Here is a 24,444-nt window from a genome sequence, read left to right as displayed (position 1 = left end):
GTGTGTGTGGGTGTGTGTGTGTGTGTGTGTGGAGGGGGGGGGGGGTCATTTCAGTGTGTGCGTTTCTATATCTTGTTTGTTACCTTTCATTAAGCTTCCCTTTATCTTCTGTTTTTGCGGCATTCTGTGATCGGAAAGAGATATATTTATTTCTCATTGATGAATCTCGGCATACCTCTCTCTCTCTCTCTCGCTCTCTCTCTCTCTCTCTCTCTCTCTCTCTCCAGCTCTCTCCCCTCAGTTCTATCTCGAAGTTCTATCTCGAAGGAGGTTCGAAGTGAGCGAGCATCATATTCCCACTCCACTTGAGAGGAAACAGTGATGGAAAAACGTGATGAGGGGACTAGGAAAGCCACACGGCGACAACAAATAAAAGTAGCATCCCTCTCTCCTTCCCTGTACACATTGCTCTCTATTCCCTGCTCTTTTTTCTTTCTTTTTTAAAACTGGCTTCCTCTTTCATTGCTCCCCCATGATTTTATCAGTTATTTGCCCCTCTCCGGCCATCTCTGCCCTACAACTCTCTACAACATCCGTACATCAGACAGTGTTTGAACTTCGACACCTCCGAGTGTGCCCTGCACACAGAGGTCGACGGCCGCAACACTGTCTGACTCGAGGGTTTTCCCCTATGAGTCTTTATGTGTGTGTGTGTGTGTGTGTGTGTTGGTTGTTTGGAAGAATGACCCCCCCAATAGACTGGAAAATCTGCTGACAAACAGAGAGAGAGAGAGAGAGAGAGAGAGAGAGAGAGAGAGAGAGAGAGAGAGAGGCAGCATCTCTTCATGTGCAATATTATAGATTTGGGACATTGACCTTGCTATTGACCTTGATCTGTACTTGTGTGTTTGTTGTTGTTTGTGCAGTGTGTGTGTGTGTGTGGGTGGTGGGGGGCAGACAGACAGCAGCAAACAGTGAACTACACACACACACACACACACACACACACACACACACACACACACACACACACACACACACACACACACACACACACACACACACACACACACACACACACACACACACACAGTGTTTGTTGTAATTTCACAGTTGTGTGTCTTTGAACTTTTCTTGTAAAACCATTATGGGTCTCATGGTGTGGGAAAATGGCTCGATAGCGCCCCCTATAAAACTTCAACGACGTAGCCCTTGCGGTACATTTCACCTAGATATACAAAATATGGTTGGCATATGTAACATCCCAAGACTGAAAGAAAAGTCTCTTGGTGCCATGACCTAAACCCAACAGGAAGTCAGCCATTTTTAGTTTAGTGTGAAATTTTCGTTAAAGTCATACTTTAACGAACTCTTCAAGCACCTCGTGTCGATTATGCACATTTTAGTATTTTCAGTATTTTTATTCTTATTGTGCGTGATCACTGGGTGTAGTGACATTTCACTGCATATATTTATTACCGTATGTATATGTATGTGACAAATAAACCTCTTGAATCTTGAATCCTCCTCGGTGGTTAATCAGATCCAGGTTCAGGTTAAACTGTATGCAGAATATTGGCGCCGATAACACTTATTGACTTGACCATCTCCACCTCTCCTCTAAATTATTGCATGACAACCTTTCTCCTTCGGGCTCTCCCTCTTTCATCCTGCATTTCTTTTCCTTTAATCGTCCTGTTTTCCCCATCCGTCTCTCTCTCTCTTTCTCAGTCTCTCTTTTTTCAAACACTGAGAAGTCAATCTTGCCGATCGAACCTAATGACTAAAACACACCCACACACGCACGCACACACACACACACACACACACACACACACACACACACACACACACACACACACACACACACACACACACACACACACACACACACACACACACACACACACACACACACACACTTCCTTCAAACCTCTAAGTACCAACTAGTACAAAGTAGTCAAGATATCTCAATGTACTCCAAGTGTGTCTGTGTGTGTGTGTGTGTGTGTGTGTGTGTGTGTGTGTGTGTGTGTGTGTGTGTGTGTGTGTGTGTGAGAAAATTACATGTATGGCTGTGCATGTGTTTGTGAAAGAGAGAGGGAGATTCCAATTGATTGGAATTTATTACCTCATTTCTAGTATGTTTGAGGTTTACTGGCTGTGTGCAGTGTTACATCACAACGCTAATTCAAAGATAGGCAGGAAGGAAGGAAGGAAGGAAGGAGGAGTGACATCTTCTCGTTAATAACAAATGACACAACAATGAAATGTGAAAAGATAGTAAATCCTTCAATAAAGGCATTGTTTGCAATAAATAAATATGAACACTCAAATCAAACATAGTTATATATTAACTGTGATGCGCTAAATATTAAAGAAACAAGACATTATTTAGATGTAATATATGTTCTAAAGTCCTAATAAAACATCTATCTTCGTCCTACTAATATTCAACAATCACACCACTGAAAAAACCCAGCAGACTTATACTCTGTAATCCCCTATGTAGACAGCATTTTACATTACTATTCATTTAGTCATCTATAGATTGACTCAAGACAATATGATAAAAATAAAGCGGGACAACTGGCAAACCCAGATAGCAAGATTGCAGTTAATTCAGCCACAGTCTATACAAAAACCAAAAAAACCTGGCAACCCTATAAAAAACCCTTAAAGTTATCCTGCATTCTGTATGACTGGACAGCTCGGTACATTCATATACATTATTATACGCGTATTTATGTAAATACAACTGCATTATATATCGACACATTTACACATAAGTTGAATTAGTGTCAATTATCAAGGACAGAATAACCTGCGGCGCCATTCGAAGCAACTAACTGGACTAAGGAGGTTAAAGGTCAAGTCCACAGTGCGCTGAGGATGTGACTGTGACCTCAGAGAGGTTGTGTGTCATAAAATGGGAGAGATGGGGACAGATGCGATTAAGACATAAAACACGCACACGCCCTCCTTATAATCTGTATTTTCATAGGTGAATGAGGACAATGTACAGTGCAGGATGCTTTGCACTTATTCAACCAGCTGTTTAAACACCGTCGGCATGACAACAGAAAACCAGTGTTTGTATGTCGCATACTCTCTTGCTCTTTCTCACCTTAAGAGACCGGGTGCAGATCTGCTGACTGCACGATTCATGGAGGATCAGGACAGAAGGCTGGCCTGTATACGTCTGTGGTAATTGGCAAGAGGACGTGGGTATGAATGCCTGGGCGACTAAGTCGGTGTGTGTGTGTGTGTGTGTGTGTGTGTGTGTATGTGTGTGTGTGTGTGTGTGTGTGTGTATGCGCGCGAGCGTGCGCGAGCGTGCGTGTGTGTACTCAGTGCACCATATGTAGGTCATTCAGTCTTTTTTCAAGTCCGCACAGGCTAAAAGAAATATGATAATTTAAATTACACAGGACGAAGGGATACTCAAAGTAAAGTCTGAATTACTGTATAACTATTGATATATTCTAGTGATGTCGTAGAAAAATTATGTTTCTATAACTCAAACACTATCTAAAAATAAGGTTTTGAGAAGAGTTTGTCCAGAATGTCTCGCCCAAGGCCAAAGACACAAACCAACGGGAAAGGTCAACAGCAGGAAATTGTGGGTCCGTGTAGCCCACTCCACCAAGGATTTCCTTACAATTTTCCATTTTCATTCAACACTTCAAATCAAAATAACTACTGTACGACAATTATTTTTAAGTTTTATATTTATTAATTCATTATTCATTAAACAGGCAAGTGTGGAGTAGAGGCGTAAATGCGTAATGACTCCCCAATGGAGAACCATCTCACCTCCCGGCTGACGCAGAGATTATTTACTTGTGCCACAAGTATAATTGGGATCAGACGCAAAACAAGGGCAAATTGCACTCAGCAGCAAAATTTTATGGTCACGTTTGTGCTGGAGCAATATTTATAATATTGTAATATTATAAATATTGCATTAATCATAATAATATTTTGTGAATCGGACGCTAAGACACGTGCGCGGGCACAATTGATGCGCAATTCATGGTGCTATTAGGGGCCACAATCCATTCTTTGTGAATTTGCCCTTGAGACAACACAACACACCCACACCCACACACACACAAACACACACACACAGTCGGCTTTCTCTCTCGCTTAACCTGCCCATCTGTCATTGCATCTCTAATTTTGCTCTCTCCCAATCGCTCTCTCCTGTTTCCTGTTATCTATCCATAACCTCCTCCTTTGCTCTGTCCATCATTTTCTCTTTGCTCTCCTTCACTCTCTCTGGGAAGAAGAGTTCTGTCTATTCTGTGGGAACTGACAATGGTTAAAGGCACTTTAAACCTGTGTCCTGATGTGTGTATCTGTGTGTGAGAGCATGGTGTCAATTGAGTTGGCTGATATTGGGGTCATGCAATGTGATAAGTGAAAAAAGAAAAAAAAAAAAAAAAGAAAAAAGGACTTGGACAAAACGAGCTGACTGTGTCAGTGCCGGTCGCAGACAGTTATTCTGTGTAATTTTCGGTTGGATTTCTCACACAGATCAGTCACAGTCTGTTTCAATGTGACCTCAGATGTCAGGCCTGCATTATTGGCCACTTCCAGTATTTCTTACATTTTTGAACTACGTAATGCATTGTCTGTGGCGCTCCCTTTCTCCACAGTCACCCCATGCATTTTGGACAACAAGATGTTGTCAAGTGGGGGGTGGTAGCTCAGGAGGTAGAGCTGGTGGTCTAGTAATCTAAAGGTTGCTGGTTGGATCCCAGGCTCCTCCTGCTAGCATGCTGTAGTGTCCTTGAGCAAGACACTTAACCCCTAATTGCTCCTGATGGCTGCGTCCGTCGGTGTTTGAATAATTGTAAGTGTGAGTCGCTTTGGATAAAAGCGTCTGCTAAATGTAATGTAATGTAATGTAAAAAATGGTACTTGGCAAAAAGTGACACATCTAAGCTGGCACACACAATCACTCTGAAATAAAACCATTTCTTCACACTCCTTCTGCCGCTTTGCAACCGAGTAACTACCTGCCTTTTGAAATCCAAGATAAGACAAGATTATTAATGGTCGGAAATTCAGGAGTTCAAATTACAATCGTGATTCAGTTCTAACTATCTAGATTGAAAAACAACAACAACAACAAAAAAAAACCTTTGAAGCTTTGAAAATATTAAATTGGCTGGATAAGTGTGCGTATGTGTTAAAGTCCCATTCAGCGGTGATGCCATCACACAGGTGACTTTGCAATGTGGAATACTTTCTTATGCTTCTTATATGTATTTTTTTTAAACTGGTCTGACCGACGTCCTCCACGAACACAGCTGGACGGAGGAGTTCAGTAGGAAGGTGCACTGCACTGCAGTCGTCACCAGGCCTTGTCAGCACCCCACTGTGATAAATTAACTTTCAAAAAAAACAAGGCGGACCATCATCTCCCACGCGTCCAGTCTCATTTTAGGGCTGCGGACGCCGTTGTGACCAAAGGACCGGTATTGTAGTGTCAAGTGCGAATGCTGCAAAAAGGGACTTAGATTTGTGTTTCCGTGAGCGAGGTTGGCTCCAAAACGGGTGGAACCGAGGCCTCTGCTTTCATACATCTCACTCATTCTCTCTCTCCCTGTAGCCAGAGTAATATAAATCATATGAATAGGTGATACTCTCTCAGTCTCTGTTTGTCCCTCTGTCTGTCAAATGGTCAAAACATGGGCGGTTGACACAAAGCATCACAAGGTTAGAAAGACGCAGGTGTGTGTGTGTGTGTGTGGTCTTTTAATGACACTGGAACCATGCTTTTTTGACACTGTAACTATGCTGAATTACAGCAAGATTACCCAGAAGCCCTTGGGGCAGTGGCAACCAGTGAACCGTAGCTGGTATAAATCTCACCTGTTGTTTCACGAGCTCGCTGGCTGCTAAAACCCATAAACCATTGCTTTACACATACCATTGCTTTACACACAGACACTTGCATGCGTGTATGTGTGTGTGTGCATGTATACCCACCCCTTGGTAGAGGGACACAATAAAAAGGGGTTATAGGTAGATTGATATTAAAATGCCAACACACTGTATGAATAACTGTATATCTACATGTATAATACAAACCTAATTTACAAAAAAAACATGCGCGCACACACACACACACACACACACACACACACACACACACACACACACACACACACACACACACACACACACACACACACACACACACACACACACAGACAGACAGACAGACAGACAGACAGACAGACAGGCAGACACACACAGACATACACACACACACACACACACACACAAAATGTCAGAACACTCCTGGGAGTAAGTTGTGCAATAACCCAGTTTGTATGTTTCTGTTGCTGAATGAATAGAAACAGAGAGAGGCGCAGAAGAGAGGAGCACATTAAACAAAATTTGTGATAGAGAAAGGAGATGCGACGGAGGGAGGAAAGAATTGGGAGGAAAGGACGAAGACAACAGGAGGTGGTGGTGGTGATAAAAACAGAGAAAAGAAGGGACGAGGTGAGGAGTAGAGTTAAATGATTGAGGAGAGCAGGGGAGGAAGGCAAAGTGATATTCTAAAAAGACTGAATGGGTGGGTGTTGACATTTAGAGGGAAATCAGCTAAAACTCCGATCACACTCAGATTCACATTCCCAGGAGACTGGGGACACGACAGAACACACTGTGTCTCCTGCACCGACAACACAAATCTCATTTCCCTGCAAATGGAACATCACAGGACTACGGTGCAGAATCAGTGCTGCTTCGTACTAGATAGAAATTGCGGTGTCAGAGCAGCTCACATCAAAAACATGCAATAATAATAAAATAATCAGAATAAAAAAAGAAAAAAGAAAATGGCAATATGTGATGAAAAAAAAAAAAAAAAAAGGGATTCACAAAAAAATACACCTTACAATTAAACCAGAAACATAAACCTAAAAATAAACAAAATATAAACCTAATTATTAACAAAATTAAATAATTAATATATATTTTTAAATTCAATACATTTTTTTTAAATAAACAAAAAAAACCAACACTTAGCATTTCTAAAGTCATAATTTATAAATGTGTCAAAACACAGTACACTGAGAGAAACAAGTCTTTGCTAACAGGAGTGGTGGAGGAAAGAGAACACTGGACATTACATTACATTGCATTTAGCAGACGCTTTTATCCAAAGCGACTTACAATTATTGAAACACCGACGGACGCAGCCATCAGGAGCAATTAGGGGTTAAGTGTCTTGCTCAAGGACACTACAGCATGCTAGCAGGAGGAGCCTGGGATCCAACCAGCAACCTTTAGATTACTAGACCACCAGCTCTACCTCCTGAGCTTTAACAATTTTGCATACATTTTGCAAAAAAACTGCACATATACTGTGTGTATCAGGGTGGAAAACAAAATGGTTATAATGATATACTACTATGTATAAATTACTAACAATCTACTGCTGTTACTACCAATTACTAGTACCAGAACTAATGCTTTTGTATTTTTTTCAGCGGTTACATAGCAGTAACAATACAACAATATGCTCTAACAATATTAATACCACTACTACAACTACTACTTAAGCAATATTGTCTATAATAATACAATATTGTCTTAGGCACTGTATGTGTTTTATGTGTATTTGATTCTGTTTTCTCTATTTTTTGAAATTATATTTATATATTTATTGCTCCTTGCTGTGTGATGTATACTCTGCTAGACAAACAAATGTCACCTTGGGGACAATCATGTTGGGATTGATTGATTAATTGATCAGAAGTACTACTACTCACTTGCACTAATACATTGCACCTTTTACACACACAAACAAACACATCTCTCTCTCTCTCTCTCTCTCTCTCTCTCTCTCTCTCTCTCTCTCTCTCTCTCTCTCTCTCTCTCTCTCTCTCTCTCTCTCTCTCTCTCTCTCTCTCTCTCTCTCTCTCTCTCTCTCTCTCTCTCTCTCTCTCTCTCCTTCCTGCCTGGAAGCCGTCAGGGTGATTGACAGCTCTGTCGGCTTATCTAATTAGTCTGGGGCAAGTCCCGGCCGACAGCGTTACCAACCAATAAATGCAGATTTGTGGGGAATCATAGGAGGACATCAGGTTTGATTTGCTACGATGTGAGACGCTTATAGAAGAGCTGACAGGATGAAAGACCACGGAGGAGAGGAAGAGCAGGAGACAGAGAGGAAAAAGGGAGAAAGGGGGGGGGGTGAAGATGGATTGAGATAGAGAAGGGGAGCGAAAGGGAGAGAGAGAGAAATACGTATCATATTACCTGTGAGAAGGAAAATGTTCCTTAATTATAGGCTGAGTTCCATGGAGCATGTTGCGAGATTATATGTTCTGTTCTCTGGTTTATTCAATATATTTGGAGGCCGACAGTCTGGAGCATGATTCCAAAGTGAAAGAACAACAGGATGGAGGGCGGGTCACCTTCCTGAGAAGCAAGAAATACCAAGGGGTACATCAAACTCTAGAGCATTGTCCCCAAATTAATTGTGAAAATTTAATGGTGTAGCGATGACACAACCAATGATAATAAATGACCAAATGAAACACCTGTGGACATTAGTGACCACACGCCTACAAGTACATACACTGTGTCCAGAATGGCATACTAGTAGTATACTATTAAGTACGCCAAATGAGTGTTTAGTAGTATGTCCCAAACCATAGTAAGCTCAGTTAATAGGTGAAAAATCTGGTGAAATATCGTAGAATTCAAACACTGCACGCTGATATGATCACATATGTGTGAATGCATCCAATAATGCACTACAACACGTCACAAGACGCAGACAGAAACACACTTGAATATGATCCAACATTCTTTGTATGTAATATTATATGAATTCATGTGTAAAATCTGAGGTTTCATGCTACCACTCTCTCCCTCTTCAAATTTCCAGACATGTCATCACTTTCTCCCTCGCTCCCTCCATCTCCCTCTATCAGAACACACTTTCACCTGTGCTCCCTTCCTCCCACCTCACACTTTCCTCCCTCGTTCCCTCTCATAAAAGTGACGCTGGTGGAATGAACGGAGGGTGTGACTGCACTCATCCACCCATGGAGTGATGACTCAGCACTGCGACCCCCTAACAGGATAACAGGGGGCAAGGGCGGCCATGATGAGCGGAGAGAGAAAGAGAGACAGAGAAAGAGACGGAGAGCGAAAGTAAGCAGGAGGAGGAGACACCCGAACAACCGCACTGAAACATATGGATGAAAAGCAGTGGACAGAACGGTGGACAGATAGAAAGTTTTAATCAACATCACAGGAGGTGGAAGGAGAGAGAGTGGGAAGAGATAATTAAAGAGAGAGACGGAGAGAAATCGAGAAAGTGTTCAAAACAAGAAGGAAGAATAGGTGGTTCAGCTTTGTGAAAAATGGGTGAAACAAGCACAAAAACAAAACAAAATACTAAAAACCTACATGATGTTCTGAGTAATGACCACACATGGGACACAATAAATCAAGCTCAGCTTTGAATTTTAAAAGCTGAACTCAAACTGCTGCATTAGCGCTTCGCACAGAGTTTACATTCTTTCGTGTTTTCCACTGCAAAGCACAAGTCAAACGGTAACAAGAGTCAACGATTACACGGGTGTACAGGCATGGGGAGAGAGGGCAAGGAAGAGAGAGGGCGAGGATATAAAAGAGAGAGAGAGAGAGAGAGAGAGAGAGAGCGAGCGCGAGAGAGAGAGAGAGAGAGAGAGAGAGAGAGCGCAAAGGGTGTGAGTGCATGGGATTGAGATAAAGCAATATATTAGCAGTGTATTGGTATAAATAGATGTTAAGGGAAGAACAGATGTGAGTTGTAGGAGAGACAAAAAGAGGGGGATTCAAATGGGCGGCAGGGGTCAAAGAGCGAGAAAAAAAAGTGTGTAGAAGGTGCAATGCAGGTTCTTTATCACCATTTTAGAACAGAAAATGATCAAGAAGGCCATCTCTCTCCCTCTCTGTCTCTGTCTCTCTCTAACTTGTTTCTTGCAAACTCCTTCTCTGAGTGCTCTAACTTTCTCTCTCTCTCTCTGTCTCTCTGTCCCTGTTGGCCTTTTATACCATAAGTCAGTATATATTAATGTATCATTAAACAGGTGTGTGTGTGTATGTGTGTGGGAGGTTGGAGAAAAGGTCGCTATTTAAAAGACATTAACAGTGAAAAATGAATAGCGCCAGACATTTTTACGCACTGCAGGGCTCTCGCTATGCCATACCACACCCACACACACACACGTGCACGGACACACACACGCACGCACACACACACACACACACACACACACACACACACACACACGCTTTAAAAAATGAGATGTCAACCGTCGACACCACAGGCTCAGAGGTGAATGCCAAGGACAGCTGTGTTTGCAAGAGAGACATTGGGAGAGACAGGGAGAGAGAGAGGGAGACAGAGACGGAGAGAGGGACAGAGAAAGAGGGACTCCTTCTTTCCTCATGTTATTTTGAGCAAAAAGTGGCTTGTTGCTTGCTCAGTGTGTCTCTTTGCATATGAGTGTGTGTCGGTGTTTGCATCTTTGTGTGATTTTAAGTATATAATCTACTACTACTGTGAGTGTGTGTATGCTTGTTTATGAGAGACTAAACTTGTGTCTGTATGTAAGTATTTGTGTGTGTATGAACACTACATGCCATAAACATGTGGATACCTGCTCTCCAATGTCATTCCACAATCAAGGGGTTTTTACAGAGTTGGTCTCCCCTTTTCCCCCACTCTTGTGTGAAGGTTTAAAACTAGATGTTGGAGCTAAATGTTGTCAAAAGAGTATTTGTGAGGCCGCTCACTGATGGAGGGCGAGCAGACCTGGTTTACGGTTGTTGTAAAAAAAACCTCTCAAGTGTTCAGTGGGGTTGAGTTCAGGGCTTTGTGGGGGCCAGTAGTTCTTCTACTTGGATTCAAACTATTTCTGTGTGGATCTTGCTCTGTCATTCTGGAACAGGAAAGGTCCTTCCGCAAACCTGTTGCCACTACTGCTGGCAGCACAGAATAGTCTAGAATGTCGGTGCAGATGCGATTTCTGTTCACAGGAACTCAAGTGGTCCAAACCAAAAAACCCCCCCAGATGTTTACTCCTCCTCCATCATACTGTACACACCTCATTGTGTGTACAGACAGGTAATGTTCTCCCTGCATCAGCCACGAGAACCCAGATTCGTCCGCCGACCACCAGATGACGAGGGCTGATTCCTCACTTCAGAGAACACATTTCCTCTAGCTCCCCAGTCAAACAAAGGCGATCTTTACACCACTCCAGCTGACACTTGGCGTTGCGGGTGGTGTTCTTAGGATTTCCCAACTAACAGTTACACTACTGAGGTTGCTCCCAGAAACAGCTTGGAACTCAGCAATGAATTCTGCAGCACAGTCAGGTTTATTTTTATAGCCATTAATCACAGTACAGTCTCAAAAGGGCTTCAAACAAGCCACATTTCACATAGAGGTCAACAGCAACCCCTAGTTTTAACCCCCGCCGGGCATGGAAAAACTCCCAGAAAGAAAACACTTGGTGGGTGGGGTGGGGCGGAAGAAAGCCTCTAAAAGGGAGGCTCCCTCTTCCAGGGCGGCCAGGCTGCAATGGATGCTGAGTGATTTGGCAACGTTACTAGGATTATACAACAAGTACTAGGTTATATACTATATAAAATGGGGCGACGGTGGCTCAGGTAGAGTGGGCCGACCTGTAATCAGAGGGTTCCTGGTTCGATCCCCGGCTCCTCCTGGTAGAACGTCTTGCTCTCCTTGAGCAAGACAGTGAACCCCTAACTGCTCTTGTCAGTCAGGTGTGTGCCCTTGCACGGCTACCGCCGCCATCGATGTATGAGTGTGTGTGTGTGAATGTGAAGCATGAACTGTAAAGTGCTTTGGGTGGTCGCAAGATTAGAAAAGTGCTATATAGATGCAGTCCATTTACCCTAAAATACCATGTTTAATGAGACAGAATGGGCATTGTGCATGGCGCCACAGGTAAATGCCTCATGGGATGAAATGTGTCAGCAGCGGGTCACTGAGTCTGCAGTGATCCTTACACATTTCCATAATAACAGCTTACCATAGCAACTTACAGTTGACTAGGCTGCTCCAGAAGGGCTGAAAGTTGCCAAACTTACCTGTTGGAAAGTTGGAACCCTAAGATGCGGTCATGGTCAAAGTCACAAAGCTCTTCAGCACACCCCTCTCTACTGCCAATGTTGGCACATTCTGTATATTGCATTATTAGTTTATTATTTTTAGAAGGCTTTTTTATGTTATGTATCCATCTGTCTGCTCGTGAAAAACAATGCACTAAATCATACAGTCAAATTCTACATCGATGATAATGTACTTGGCTAAATAGAACTGATTCTGAAAAGCCCACATCTTCTAATTAGATGGTGTGCTCAATCTGTTGGCAATGTAATGTAAGTGTGTGTGTGAGATCTTACTTGGGGTGTGTGAAGCTGTCTACCAGTGTGACCTTCTCCACCAGGTCTCCTCCGACTGAGCGAACCAGCTCGTAGAAGTCATTCTCTGTGTAGCTCTGTCGTCCGGCCTCACTCTCCACCTCTCCTTCTCCGTCTCTCTTAGTCTTCTCCTCCGGGAGCCAGAAGGAGATGTCATTATGGAGTGCTGGGTACTTGCTCAGTGGCTGCGCGCGCACACACACACACACACACACACACACACACACACACACACACACACACACACACACACACACACACACACACACAGTGTCATTATTAGCACGCAACAGACAATAATATAGGAATAAGTCTTAATTCTTTGGAGGGAAATATGGTTGTTACAGCATTAAACAAATAACAGTGTGTTTATGGAAAAGAAAGTATAGAATAGTGTGAGCTAAATAAACAAACAAGTGGGTACAGTGGGTGTACACAGGACTATTCGCTAACTTGTAAATGGGTAAAATAATACATTGAAAATTAAGAAAAGACCACTATGTTGCACGTTTGGCTTTAATCCTCACAAAATCTTAAAGAAGGCTCAAAGAAGCTTCCACCACAAAAAATGTTGTGCCCTTGTGAAAGGCACAAAGCCTCTCAATGGAGCTGTTTATTACACAGGGAGAGACTGGAGTAAACGTAAGAGCACGAGGATGGAAAAGGAAAGGAGAGGAAAAGTGTCATCTCCCTTTGCATCTCCCTCTGCTTTTCTGAGGTGAATAAATTATTTGAGAGAAGCTGAAAAGGAGCAGAGGAGAGGAGAGAATAAAGGTCCTTGTCCAGGTGCTTGTCATCTAACGACTAGACCACTGCAACGCTCTACTGGCTGGTCTACCAGCGTGCACTGTTAAACATTTGCAGATGATTCCGTATGCAGTAGAGCACCTGGTTTTCAACCAGCCAAGCCGTGCACATGTCACACCTCTCTTCATCTCTCTCCACTGCCTCCCTGTAGCTGCCCACATCAAGTTCAAACCCTTGATTCTGGCTTACAGGGTAGTCACTGGATCTGCACCCACACACATTGCATCACACATCAGGCCATATGTCCCAACCTGCTCTCTGAGGTCTACAAATAAGCCGAGGCTGGTGGAATGAGTTCCCAATCCAGACTGTTCTCATGCATGGTGCCTAGGGCTGTGACGGTATGATTTTTTTCTTACCATGGTGAAAAGCAATGTATAACCGCGGTATTGCGATTTACCGACGGGTGTGTGTTTGTGTGTGTGTGTGTGTGTGGGGGGGGGGGGGGGGGTTGTAAGAGAGGCACGCACAGTGCTTGTTTCATAAGGAAATAGAGTAAAATAAAATATCCTTCAGGAGCAATCTGGGCACAGAGCCACGATTATTTAAAATGATATAGTTATGTTTACAATTATATATTGAGGGGACAACTCAGTTTTTCCCATGATGGGGGGATCCAGACCCCCCTGTCCCTCCTGTAGTGTTCCGCCTCTGGCCGTGCCCCCTCATATTCACATTGAGCAACCCTAGAAGAAATTAATAATAATCGGACACACACAAAATAAATCCCCCATATGTTTAATGGCCTGTCCCTGCCCCTGGCAGGCGTCGCGTGAAGCCAAAGTCACGAGCGGAGCAACTGAAATTTGCTCCAGAAGTCCTTGAACATGGGATGGAAGACAGTCAATGAAGATAACTTAGAAGAGAAACAGGAGCTCATGAACTTAAGTTTGAGGTGCTCCGATGGTCGATGCATGCTTTGATTTTTTCTCGCCTCTCATGTAAGTTTCTTTGGACAAAAGCGTCCGCTAAATGAATAAATGTAAATATCAATGTAAAGGAAAAGAGAGGGAAGGAGAGCTGCAGGAAAAGGAGAGCTAAAAGATGATGAAGGAAGGAAAGAGGGACAGAAGAAACAAAGCAACAAACAGCAAATGCAGAATCAGAGGAGACAAAACAAATAACTGGATAAAAGAATGGATTACTCGAGTGGTGAAGCAGATGGTTGGAAGAGAAAGACCGAACAGAGGGGGGAAAAAAATAAAAGACAAAGAAAATTAGGCATTAAATTTTAACGTTTTATGCAGGAGCAGAAAAATGAGACATATTTCTTTAGCTGTTGTGGCTGACAGAACATTCTCTATTTGTTGTCCAAAAGAATAACTTTAAAATGGGTAGAGAGAGGGAGGTGGGGACAGAAAGTGAGAGGGGGGGAGAGAGGGAGAGACAGAGAGAGGGGAGGGGGAGAGATGAAAGGGCAGATTCATCATCTGCTTTATGCGACTGGAGATGTTAAGACGATTAATTCATTCTCCATTGCTCTCTCTATTCCTCCCAACGCTCTCCCTCCATCCCTCCATCTTTCGGGGTCTCATCTATCTCCCTTCTGCTTATCATGAATATTTTTCAATACATTGTTTTGTCTGGAATATTATTTGTTAGAAATGGCTAAAAAGAAGCATGGATGATGAGATGAAAAAGAGAGCAGTCGAAGTAGAGTGCACCCCATATGCCTTTACCGAAGAACACACAGACGGGGGGGGGGCGTCAATTAAGACATTATTTTATTTTCCACATTCTTTCATTCACGCATCAAAGAAGAGACCATTCTTTCATTCCTCTTTCTTGCTGTATTCTTCCGCTTCTCTTGTTCTGTTGATACAAAATCTCACGGAAAAAAAAAGTCCCTGAAAGAAAGAAACAACAAAAGTAGACTATAACATCCGGGTAGGCCCGGTGTCATGCCAGGGGCTGGAGTTAAACTCTTGCCCAGGCGCAGATCCTCCCTGTGGCACAGAGAGAGCCAGGTTCGACACTAATTAGCGTGAGTTTGTGTCTGTGTGTATATCTCGGTACATAAACACCTGTCTGCCTGTTCTGTACATGTGTGTTCATCCTTGTGTATTTCAAAAGCCTGTCTTATACCGTAGCCTGTCATATGCACCTTCCAACGCCTCCTTGTGGAGGTGATTGCAACGGTCAACGCAGGACTTGTTAGGGCAAGGTGAAATTCCGTCATTATCAATTCCTCGCTTCCAGGCGAGTTTGCCGGGCATCTTCTGCAATGAGCCAATTAAGAAAGTAATGATAGAGAAATGTTAAGTTTACGTTCTCCAGTCTACATTTCACAGGTGTGGGGTTAACGCTCCCACACTTGGAAACTATAAACTGAAAATTACTTTATTAATCCCCAGAGTCTTTGTTTGGATGCGTTTTTACATTTGTTTAAGTATTCCTATGCTTTTATAACTGTGATTGTCCACCACTATATGTGTGTGTGTGTGTGTCTGTGTTTACACAGAGTGTGTATCTTCTATGATCTCTGCTCTGGCTCAGTCACAGTTGATTACCTGTGGATCCAGGAGGGGGCTGGAAGCGGAGGTAAGGGAGGGGAATTGGTGGCCTTTCTTAACCCAGGAGAGGTGCAGTGACCCTGGCTAGGAGATGAGCCGTGATTCCCTGTTCCCCTCCGGAGGAGCCAGGGTCATCAATAACAGCGACAGGGTTATTAGGTGGACACAGGTGTGACAGCACAGGTCAATACTGCTCTTTTTCTGTCCGGTTCACTCTCTCTGCCCATGCTTCAACTCTACGTCTAACTGCCGTCTCTGATCACCCCCTTCTCCCACCTGCCTTCTTTTTTCTCAAAACTTCCTTCCTTAATTCTGATTTCTTCTTCTTCTCATCAAAAACCGTGTTTGACTTGACAATAAAAAAAATTGACATACTATGGTACGTGTACAGCAAGTACGTGTACAGAGTATGAAAGCATACTCACAGAAAAACATATATGAGAACACACTCATACACGACCACAACCACCCAAAGAGAGTAACACTCAAGTATCCACATTAAGCTTACAGCTTAGTGACCATTATCTGAATGTAGGCCCTGATAGAGAGATGGAAACTTTTTATCCTTGTCCTTTATTCCATTTCCTCTATCCGTTTATCAGTACACGTGTCTGTGTGTGTGTGTGTGTGTTTGCTCTAATTCTTATTCAGTGAGAGGTAGGACTCATGCATTTTGGCACCGATCATGTACAATAACACTGTCATCAGTATATAAATATCGCTGGTGTTAAATGGCATCCCCGGCAGAATCGGGGGCTAGCCTGTAGCCACTGGCAATAACTCCTCAACCCACTGTAGCCACCACATTGATAAGTTATGTCAGACATTCTCAACCTTGGGGTCGTTGTTGCCTTCTATGTAATGTGGAATATCCACACTTTAAAAAGTTCAGTAGGATTTAGCCTTATATGGCCTCAATCTGTTGCTTACAGGCCAACATGTAAAAATATGGTGTGGGGGTGGTGTGGTTTAAGCAGCTACAACTGTCTTGGGTCGAGGTAATTGGGCCCAGGATCAGTGTGGCTGTAGATAAAACCCCTATCCCCACACACACACACAGGGGAGGAGCTCTTGCCATGACATGTATTCCATCTGCTCCGGGCTTGTTCCACTTTGCCCACTCTCTACAATAAAACTGGTACTTTTCAACCCCATCGCCATATCGGAGGGCCCTGAAAACGCCGCTCGTGTGGCAGGCGGATCGTGTGGAGTGTGGCAGACAGATCGGCCACAGAGCGGTTTGTCGCTTGGAATACTAATAAAATGAAAAAAAAAAAAAAAAAAAAAAAAAAAAAAGAAAGTGCAACACCGAAACAAAAGAGAATTTTGGGACCTAAAAATGGGGTCATAGGATAAAAAAAAGGTTAAGAACTCCTGCATTCCAATCATGTACGGTACTTCCTCATGATTGAAGAGAAACGTGTGTACACGTTCTCTCGCACACGGCACACCAGCCACCTGCACTGCGGGGGTCTGCCGAGGAAAGAGTAACCACCGTGTGAGAGCACAATATGCGAGACTGTGGGTTTAAAGCGAGGGGGGCGGCTGAGTGTAAATGTTGGTCGGCTCCTCAGTCAAACAGGGAGACGGGATGGAAGGCGGAACACACAGAATAATTATTAGAGACGTGACACTGAATACAAACAGTCTGTGGAGAGCAGGGAGAGAGGAGAGAAAGGAGGGAGGGTAGAGAGGAGGAGAGAACAGGTGAGATGGGAGTCAGAGGGAAGGAGACGGGAAAAAGATGGGAGGGATGGAAGAACGGGCGTGGGAAAGGGGAAATAAAGAGAAACAAGAAGAAAGCGGAAGAGAGGAGAAGAGAGGGATGGAGGAAGAGAGGGACGGAGGAAGAGAGGAATGGAGAGAGAAAGTACAAGACAAGAAGACAAAAAGAAGAGGATGTGTTCACACTTCAAGAAGTTGGAGAGTTCGTAGAAGGAACACAGCTGGAACAGTGGAGTCAAATAATAAAAACTCCAAAGGCTGTGCACAAACTAACTACAAACTTAGAACAAACTAAAGAAATTAATGATCTAAATCAGAAAAAGAAAGCAACAATTTGAAACTAAATCTATGATCAAAACTATCTGTCATATACATGTACAGTATGTTTACAGTGGGGCAAAAAAGTATTTAGTCAGCCACCAATTGTGCAAGTTCTCCCACTTAAAAAGATGAGAGAGGCCTGTAATTTTCATCATAGGTACACTTCGACTATGAGAGACAGAATAGGGGGAAAGAATCCAGGAAATCACATTGTAGGATTTTTAATGAATTAATTGGTAAATTCTTCGGTAAAATAAGTATTTGGTCACCTACAAACACTTTTTCTTTAAGAGGCTCCTCTGTCCTCCACTCGTTACCTGTATTAATGGCACCTGTTTGAACTCGTTATCAGTATAAAAGACACCTGTCCACAACCTCAAACAGTCACACTCCAAACTCCACTATGGCCAAGACCAAAGAGCTGTCAAAGGACACCAGAACCAAAATCGTAGACCTGCACCAGGCTGGGAAGACTGAATCTGCAATAGGTAAGCAGCTTGTTGTGAAGAAATCAACTGTGGGAGCAATTATTAGAAAATGGAAGACATACAAGACCACTGATAATCTCCCTCGACCTGGGGCTCCACGCAAGATGTCACCCCGTGGGGTCAAAATGATCACAAGAACGGTGAGCAAACATCCCAGAACCACACGGGGGGACCTAGTGAATGACCTGCAGAGAGCTGGGAGCAAAGTAACAAAGGCTACCATCAGTAACACACTACGCCGCCAGGGACTCAAATCCTGCAGTGCCAGACGTGTCCCCCTGCTTAAGCCAGTACATGTCCAGGCCCGTCTGAAGTTTGCTAGAGAGCATTTGGATGATCCAGAAGAGGATTGGGAGAATGTCATATGGTCAGATGAAACTAAAATAGAACTTTTTGGTAAAAACTCAACTTGTCGTGCTTGGAGGAGAAAGAAGGCTGAGTTGCATCCAAAGAACACCGTACCTACTGTGAAGCATGGGGGTGGAAACATCATGCTTTGGGGCTGTTTTTCTGCAAAGGGACCGGGACGACTGATCCGTGTAAAGGAAAGAATGAATGGGGCCATGTATCGTGAGATTTTGAGTGAAAACCTCCTTCCATCAGCAAGGGCATTGAAGATGAAACGTGGCTGGGTCTTTCAGCACGACAATGATCCCAAACACACCGCCCGGGCAATGAGGTCCAACAAGGTCCTGGAGTGGCCTAGCCAGTCTCCAGATCTCAACCCCATAGAAAATCTTTGGAGGGAGTTGAAAGTCCGTGTTGCCCAGCGACAGCCCGAAAACATCACTGCTCTAGAGGGATCTGCATGGAGGAATGGGCCAAAATACCAGCAACAGTGTGTGAAAACCTTGTGAAGACTTACAGAAAACGTTTGACCTCTGTCATTGCAAACAAAGGCTATATAACAAAGTATTGAGATGAACTTTTGTTATTGACCAAATACTTATTTTCCACCATAATTTGCAAATAAATTCTTTAAAAATCAGACAATGTGATTTTCTGGATTTTTTTTCTCATTTTGTCTCTCATAGTCGAAGTGTACCTATGATGAAAATTACAGGCCTCTCTCATCTTTTTAAGTGGGAGAACTTGCACAATTGGTGGCTGACTAAATACTTTTTTGCCCCACTGTATATAGTAGGTATATACTTTATGTACAGTATGCAAAAATGGAAGCAAGGAGGATAAAAGACAAAACTAAAATAGCATTCTTTAAGATATTATATGTGCCCACACACTACTGAAGTGTGTGTGTGTGTGTGTGTGTGTGTGTGTGTGTGTGTGTGTGTGTGTGTGTGTGTGTGTGTGTGTGTGTGTGTGTGTGTGTGTGTGTGTGTGTGTGTGTGTGTGCTACCTGGAAGGTGACAGGCTGCTGGATCTCGGGCAGTATAAACTGCTTGAGGAATCGTTCATCTTGGCTCCAGAACAGCCTGATGTCGGGAATACCGTAAAGAACCATTGCCAGGCGCTCTAGACCCAGCCCAAACGCCCAGCCCAGCTTATTATGTGCCCCCGCTGCAGACACAGACAGACAGACAGACAGACAGACAGACACAGTGGCATTATGCGACAGCCTGCCCCAGTAAAATAGACAGTGTGTGACATCCATGACTCCAAAATCTGATATTGTTCAAAACTTTCACCTTTAACCTTTGATCTTAAGTAACACTGTATCTTTACTCTAGTAAATAAAAAAAAGTGTCTTCTTTAATCAAACATTACCTAAAATATGTTGTTTCTTGCTTTGGCAATGAGTATAATGTTGTTTACACCATAAAGCACTTGAGTCAGACGCGCAGAGGGGTGGGAGGGGAGGGAGGGGAGAGAGGGAGAGAGAAAGAGATGTAAAGAAAGAGAGAGATAGCAGGCATGTGGAGAGAGAGAGAGAGAGAGAGAGAAAGCGAGACGCGGGAAGCGGAGATAATTGACACAAAATATCGATTTCTGACACCGTTTCTTTGTACTCGCTGTACAATAAACACGAATTCCCAGGACGGCAATAATAAAAACAAACTACAGATAGGAAGTCACCGACTTGAATACACTCCTGGCAAAAATTTAGAAGAAAGGTTGTTTTTGCGAGAATACAAAACTTGCTGCTGCAGCTCTGACATTTGAAGAGCGCACAGTTAAAGGCCACATCCAGGGTTTTTCTGAGTATTTCTCGAGCCTTCTGTCTTTCCATGACACGCCTCACTGCAACACATCAATTCCACAATCGCCACCGTCCATCTTTTTTAAAACAAATAACTCAGTTTAGCGCCGAGACGTTTGAAATTCCGAGCTCTTGTTAAAACAGTGGTTGGCAAATAGCGAATGAGTCAGCGAATCCCTATAAATATGTAAGAATTCTTGAAAGATTTGTCAGCATTCGACACGACAGTAGAGACACCACAGTAGGACGTTCTTGGACTCAAAGATGTGACTGGTCAGGCACAGAGAGCAGTGAAAACTCAAAGAGCGATAGTTGAAGAGTGTGCAGAAGATATACTTAGGACACAAACAATGTACTCGGGCGTGGGGTCGTACTCCGTCACCTCAGACTTCTGAGGTCTGCTGGAAATCCAGAGCCTCTCTAATTGCATGTCTGAACCCAAATGGTTGGCAATCCGTGGTGTTTTTGAGGGGGCTTGTTCGGCGAGGCCATTTCCTCAGTCGCTGAGATGAGGAGCCGATAAACATCCAGACGAACCGCGGGCCGTGTTTCTGGGACTGTCTGCACGAACAGCGCGCGTGTTATTGATTTCATCTTTTAAACTCTTCATGTGTTGGAGAATGAATGTGAGAACGACTGTAAATGGCACGGAGAGGAAGGAGTGAGATGCATAGAGGGATAGAGAGGTACGGCCAAATCAAAGCAGTTTATTTGCCTTGTCTCGGGGCTCGGTTTCACTTGCTTTGGGCCGAGGTGGCCTTCAGGCGCTGGCTTGGGACCAGCCTCTCTGTCACTGATCCTGACCTCAAACTCCATCTGGGAAAAACACCACTGACACTGGAACAGACTGTTTTGCAGTACACAGCTTCCATTTATGGTCGCCCCCCCCCAAAAAAAACCCACATAAAAATTGAATATTCTATCAAATCGCTATAATAAAATTAAACAAGTCACATTTCATAGGAAAAAAAAACAATAGCACAAACCTTCCATTGCACTAAGGCAGGTTGAACGAAAGGCTAAATGCTTACTGGAACAAAGGATTATGAGTAATCTCGAGGTTTTAGCTGTTTTCAGACAGGGACTAAGATCAGAGGCGTAGTCGAGAGACATGCACATACTTTTTATGGTGTGAGACCCCACTGCCAGCAAGCTCAACACCCCAATGCACTGATAGAGGGGATTATGGGTGATGGGAGTTGGTCAGAAGACATACGTCTGGAAATCTTGTGTAGCATTCCGCCGTTACGTGGGGTCGTTTTCAGGAGGAGGTTGTTATTCATTTGTAATCGAGCCCTTTCAAAGTCAGGAGACTCCAGGGGACGAATGAAACAAATATAAGTTCTAAAAACTGCCGAGGCCCAGGGCAGTTACTATGGTTACTGTTCTGTAAATGGTCGAACCTCGCTATAAAGGACAGAGACTTCTGGGTCAATTTCCAGAAAGGTAGTTAGTTAACTGTGGTATATTCAGCAGCATGCAGTAGCCATACTGGACGCACTGTGCTGTACCCAGGGGTTAAATTTGCAGCAGACACAGTCCATACACCTTTGATAAATAAACGTACAGTGGTACCTCGACTTACGACTGTAATTTATTCTATAAGAACGGTCGTATGTTAAAACAGTTGTATGTCGAAGCAATTTTTCCCATATACACCGCGCTCACATTTTTCTATGATTTCCTTCTTAGTTTCAATGGGAGTCATTGGCTTTTTCTTTTTCCCATCATCCTTCTTCTTAGGACTCATCATGAAGGGTGAAAATAAACATAATACACAGCACAAACACAGTAAATATGAAAAAAATATCGATAAGCCACGAACTACGTGCACACATGATGTAGGTCGCCCGCTGACTGACTGCTGACTGACTGCTGACTGACTGCTGACTTACTGCTGCCACTTTCCAGTGGAAATTTGGAGCAGTCGGTCGCAAGTCGATACAAATTTTCACGACTATTGCTACTCGTATCTTGGATTAGTCGTAAGTAGATGCAGTCGAAAGTCGAGGTCCCACTGTATAGGTAAGAAACTGAAGGGTTTCCCTCGCAACAGATGCAATACTTTTAAATATGGGCCTTCCGGAAGGGATTGTACCCACTGATAATGTTCTAATGTTCAGACAGACAGACAGGCAGATGCTGTAGACGGTCTAAGTGTGCCGATAAACTGGATTCCTCCGAGCACAATGTGTACAATGTACAATGTGTTTCCGTATCATGATACGGAAAGAGATTTTACCAGATGTTTTATTACCAGAGATTTTCCTGGGGGAATGGCCTGGGGGATAGCACACAATAGTGGAGGAATTCTCGGCATTTCAAAATATTTGAGCAGGGGGCTGAAATCGCACCATCTTAATGGACACAAACACGCAGAAAAGCTGTGTGGGAGGATGAATTACCTGTTTTGATTAGAATGCTTCTGCTTATTATAATGATGTGTAACCCTTCTGGCCTCTTACAGAACAGACACACACACACACACACACACACACACACACACACACACACACACACACACACACACACACACACACACACACACACACACACACACACACACACACACACACACACACACACACACACACACACACACACACACACACACACACACACACACACACACACACACACACACACACACCTGGACACTTCCTCGTTTTACATCCTGGTCTCGTAGGCTGCGGTCCAATCACCAGTCGGGGAATGTGGTATCTATGCTAATGAGCGTGGGGTCACAGGGTCGGCGGCGATGGGGGAACACGTTGGAATAAATCTCTGCTTGATGATAACGTACAATCAATCAGGCTTGCTCTCACTCATACACCTCCTCCACTCCTCCTCTGCTCATTTGCGCCTCCCCTCCCACCTCTCCATAGCTCTTTGTGTTGTTTTGTCGCGCCCCCTTAAGCTGACCTCACACTGGATCCCACAAACAGAACAACAAACGCACCGGACGTCTCATCCATTCATATGGAAATTGATAAACCGTACTGGAAAAGCTCCGCCCCTCTGTAGAGGTTTTGCATGTCAAGACAAGGGTCCGGACACGTTGACATTTTTCAACTTGTCCGACACGTTGCGGTCTGACACTAAATTCGGAAGCCACTGTTGCTAAGCAACTGGAAAACTGGGAACCTAACTTTCAACTAAGTAAGTGATAAATATAATAATGACATGATTAAGGATAATTACCGGTGTTAGCATATTCACTATCAATAAATCACTTAACATTAACTAATTCTGCGTATTTATTCATTTGTGCGCTCTATGACACTATAAGGTGAGACGCCGGGGGACATAGAGCGCTTCCATTTTCCCTGACATTTAAATGGGGGATGCAAAAATCCAGACATGTATTTCTATTCTCTTAACTCGCAGCTTTTCCTTTGTCACCGTGCCGTCCCCCCCACACCCCTCACTTATTTTTCCCACCTCCCTCCTGTCTCCTGCTTCCTCACCTCTGTTTTTCCTCCCCTCCCCATCGCCTCCCCTACTCTCCTCCTGCTATCCCACCTGTGTTCCCCGCGGCCCGCTCCTATCCTTGATCCCTCATCTTGGCTCCTCTCATATCATCTCCATCTCCTCATCTCCGTCGTCTGTCTCCCCGGTCCCACTAGTTATCTTGCTCCCAGAGCAGATCCATGACTACGATGATGAAGTGACGAAGTAGAGAGATGAAGATGCGCCGTGAACCCGGCTGAAAATGACATGATCAGGATTAAGTTGAGCGATTACAGAGGAGATTCATTTCAACATGGATAACTTGACAGCTCTGAGCTCTCCGAGCTGGAGGTGGGAACGCACATACCTGTAGATGTGTGTGAAGGTACAGTGTTGGAGGACACTTCCATACCCCCAAAGAAAATGATACAGATTTCTGAGCCTGTTGGACATAACTGTGCAAGGACGAGGTTGGGCTACACAAAACCCCAAGGTTGCATTACACCAAATGTTCTCACTCCGCCCGAAATCTCAAGGATGCATCGGTCGGTGACTGGACATATGTCCC

At 43.8% G+C, this 24,444-nt stretch overlaps 1 protein-coding gene across 1 annotated transcript in view; it reads right to left on the bottom strand.

Annotated features, from left to right (window-relative positions):
* Positions 1–24,444, bottom strand: part of fars2 (phenylalanyl-tRNA synthetase 2, mitochondrial) — a 104,853-nt gene that overhangs the window by 21,227 nt on the left and 59,182 nt on the right. The window contains exons 8-9 of the mRNA XM_080020517.1: positions 19,626–19,786; positions 12,397–12,599 (exon numbers count right to left, since the gene is read on the bottom strand). Of these exons, the coding sequence (XP_079876643.1) occupies positions 12,397–12,599; positions 19,626–19,786 (364 nt within the window). The remainder of the gene's footprint in view (positions 1–12,396; positions 12,600–19,625; positions 19,787–24,444) is intronic.

The sequence above is a fragment of the Zeus faber genome (assembly GCF_960531495.2).
Source record: "Zeus faber genome assembly, chromosome: 19".
Classification (NCBI taxonomy): Eukaryota; Metazoa; Chordata; class Actinopteri; order Zeiformes; family Zeidae; genus Zeus; species Zeus faber.
This window is presented reverse-complemented; position numbering and strand designations above follow the sequence as displayed.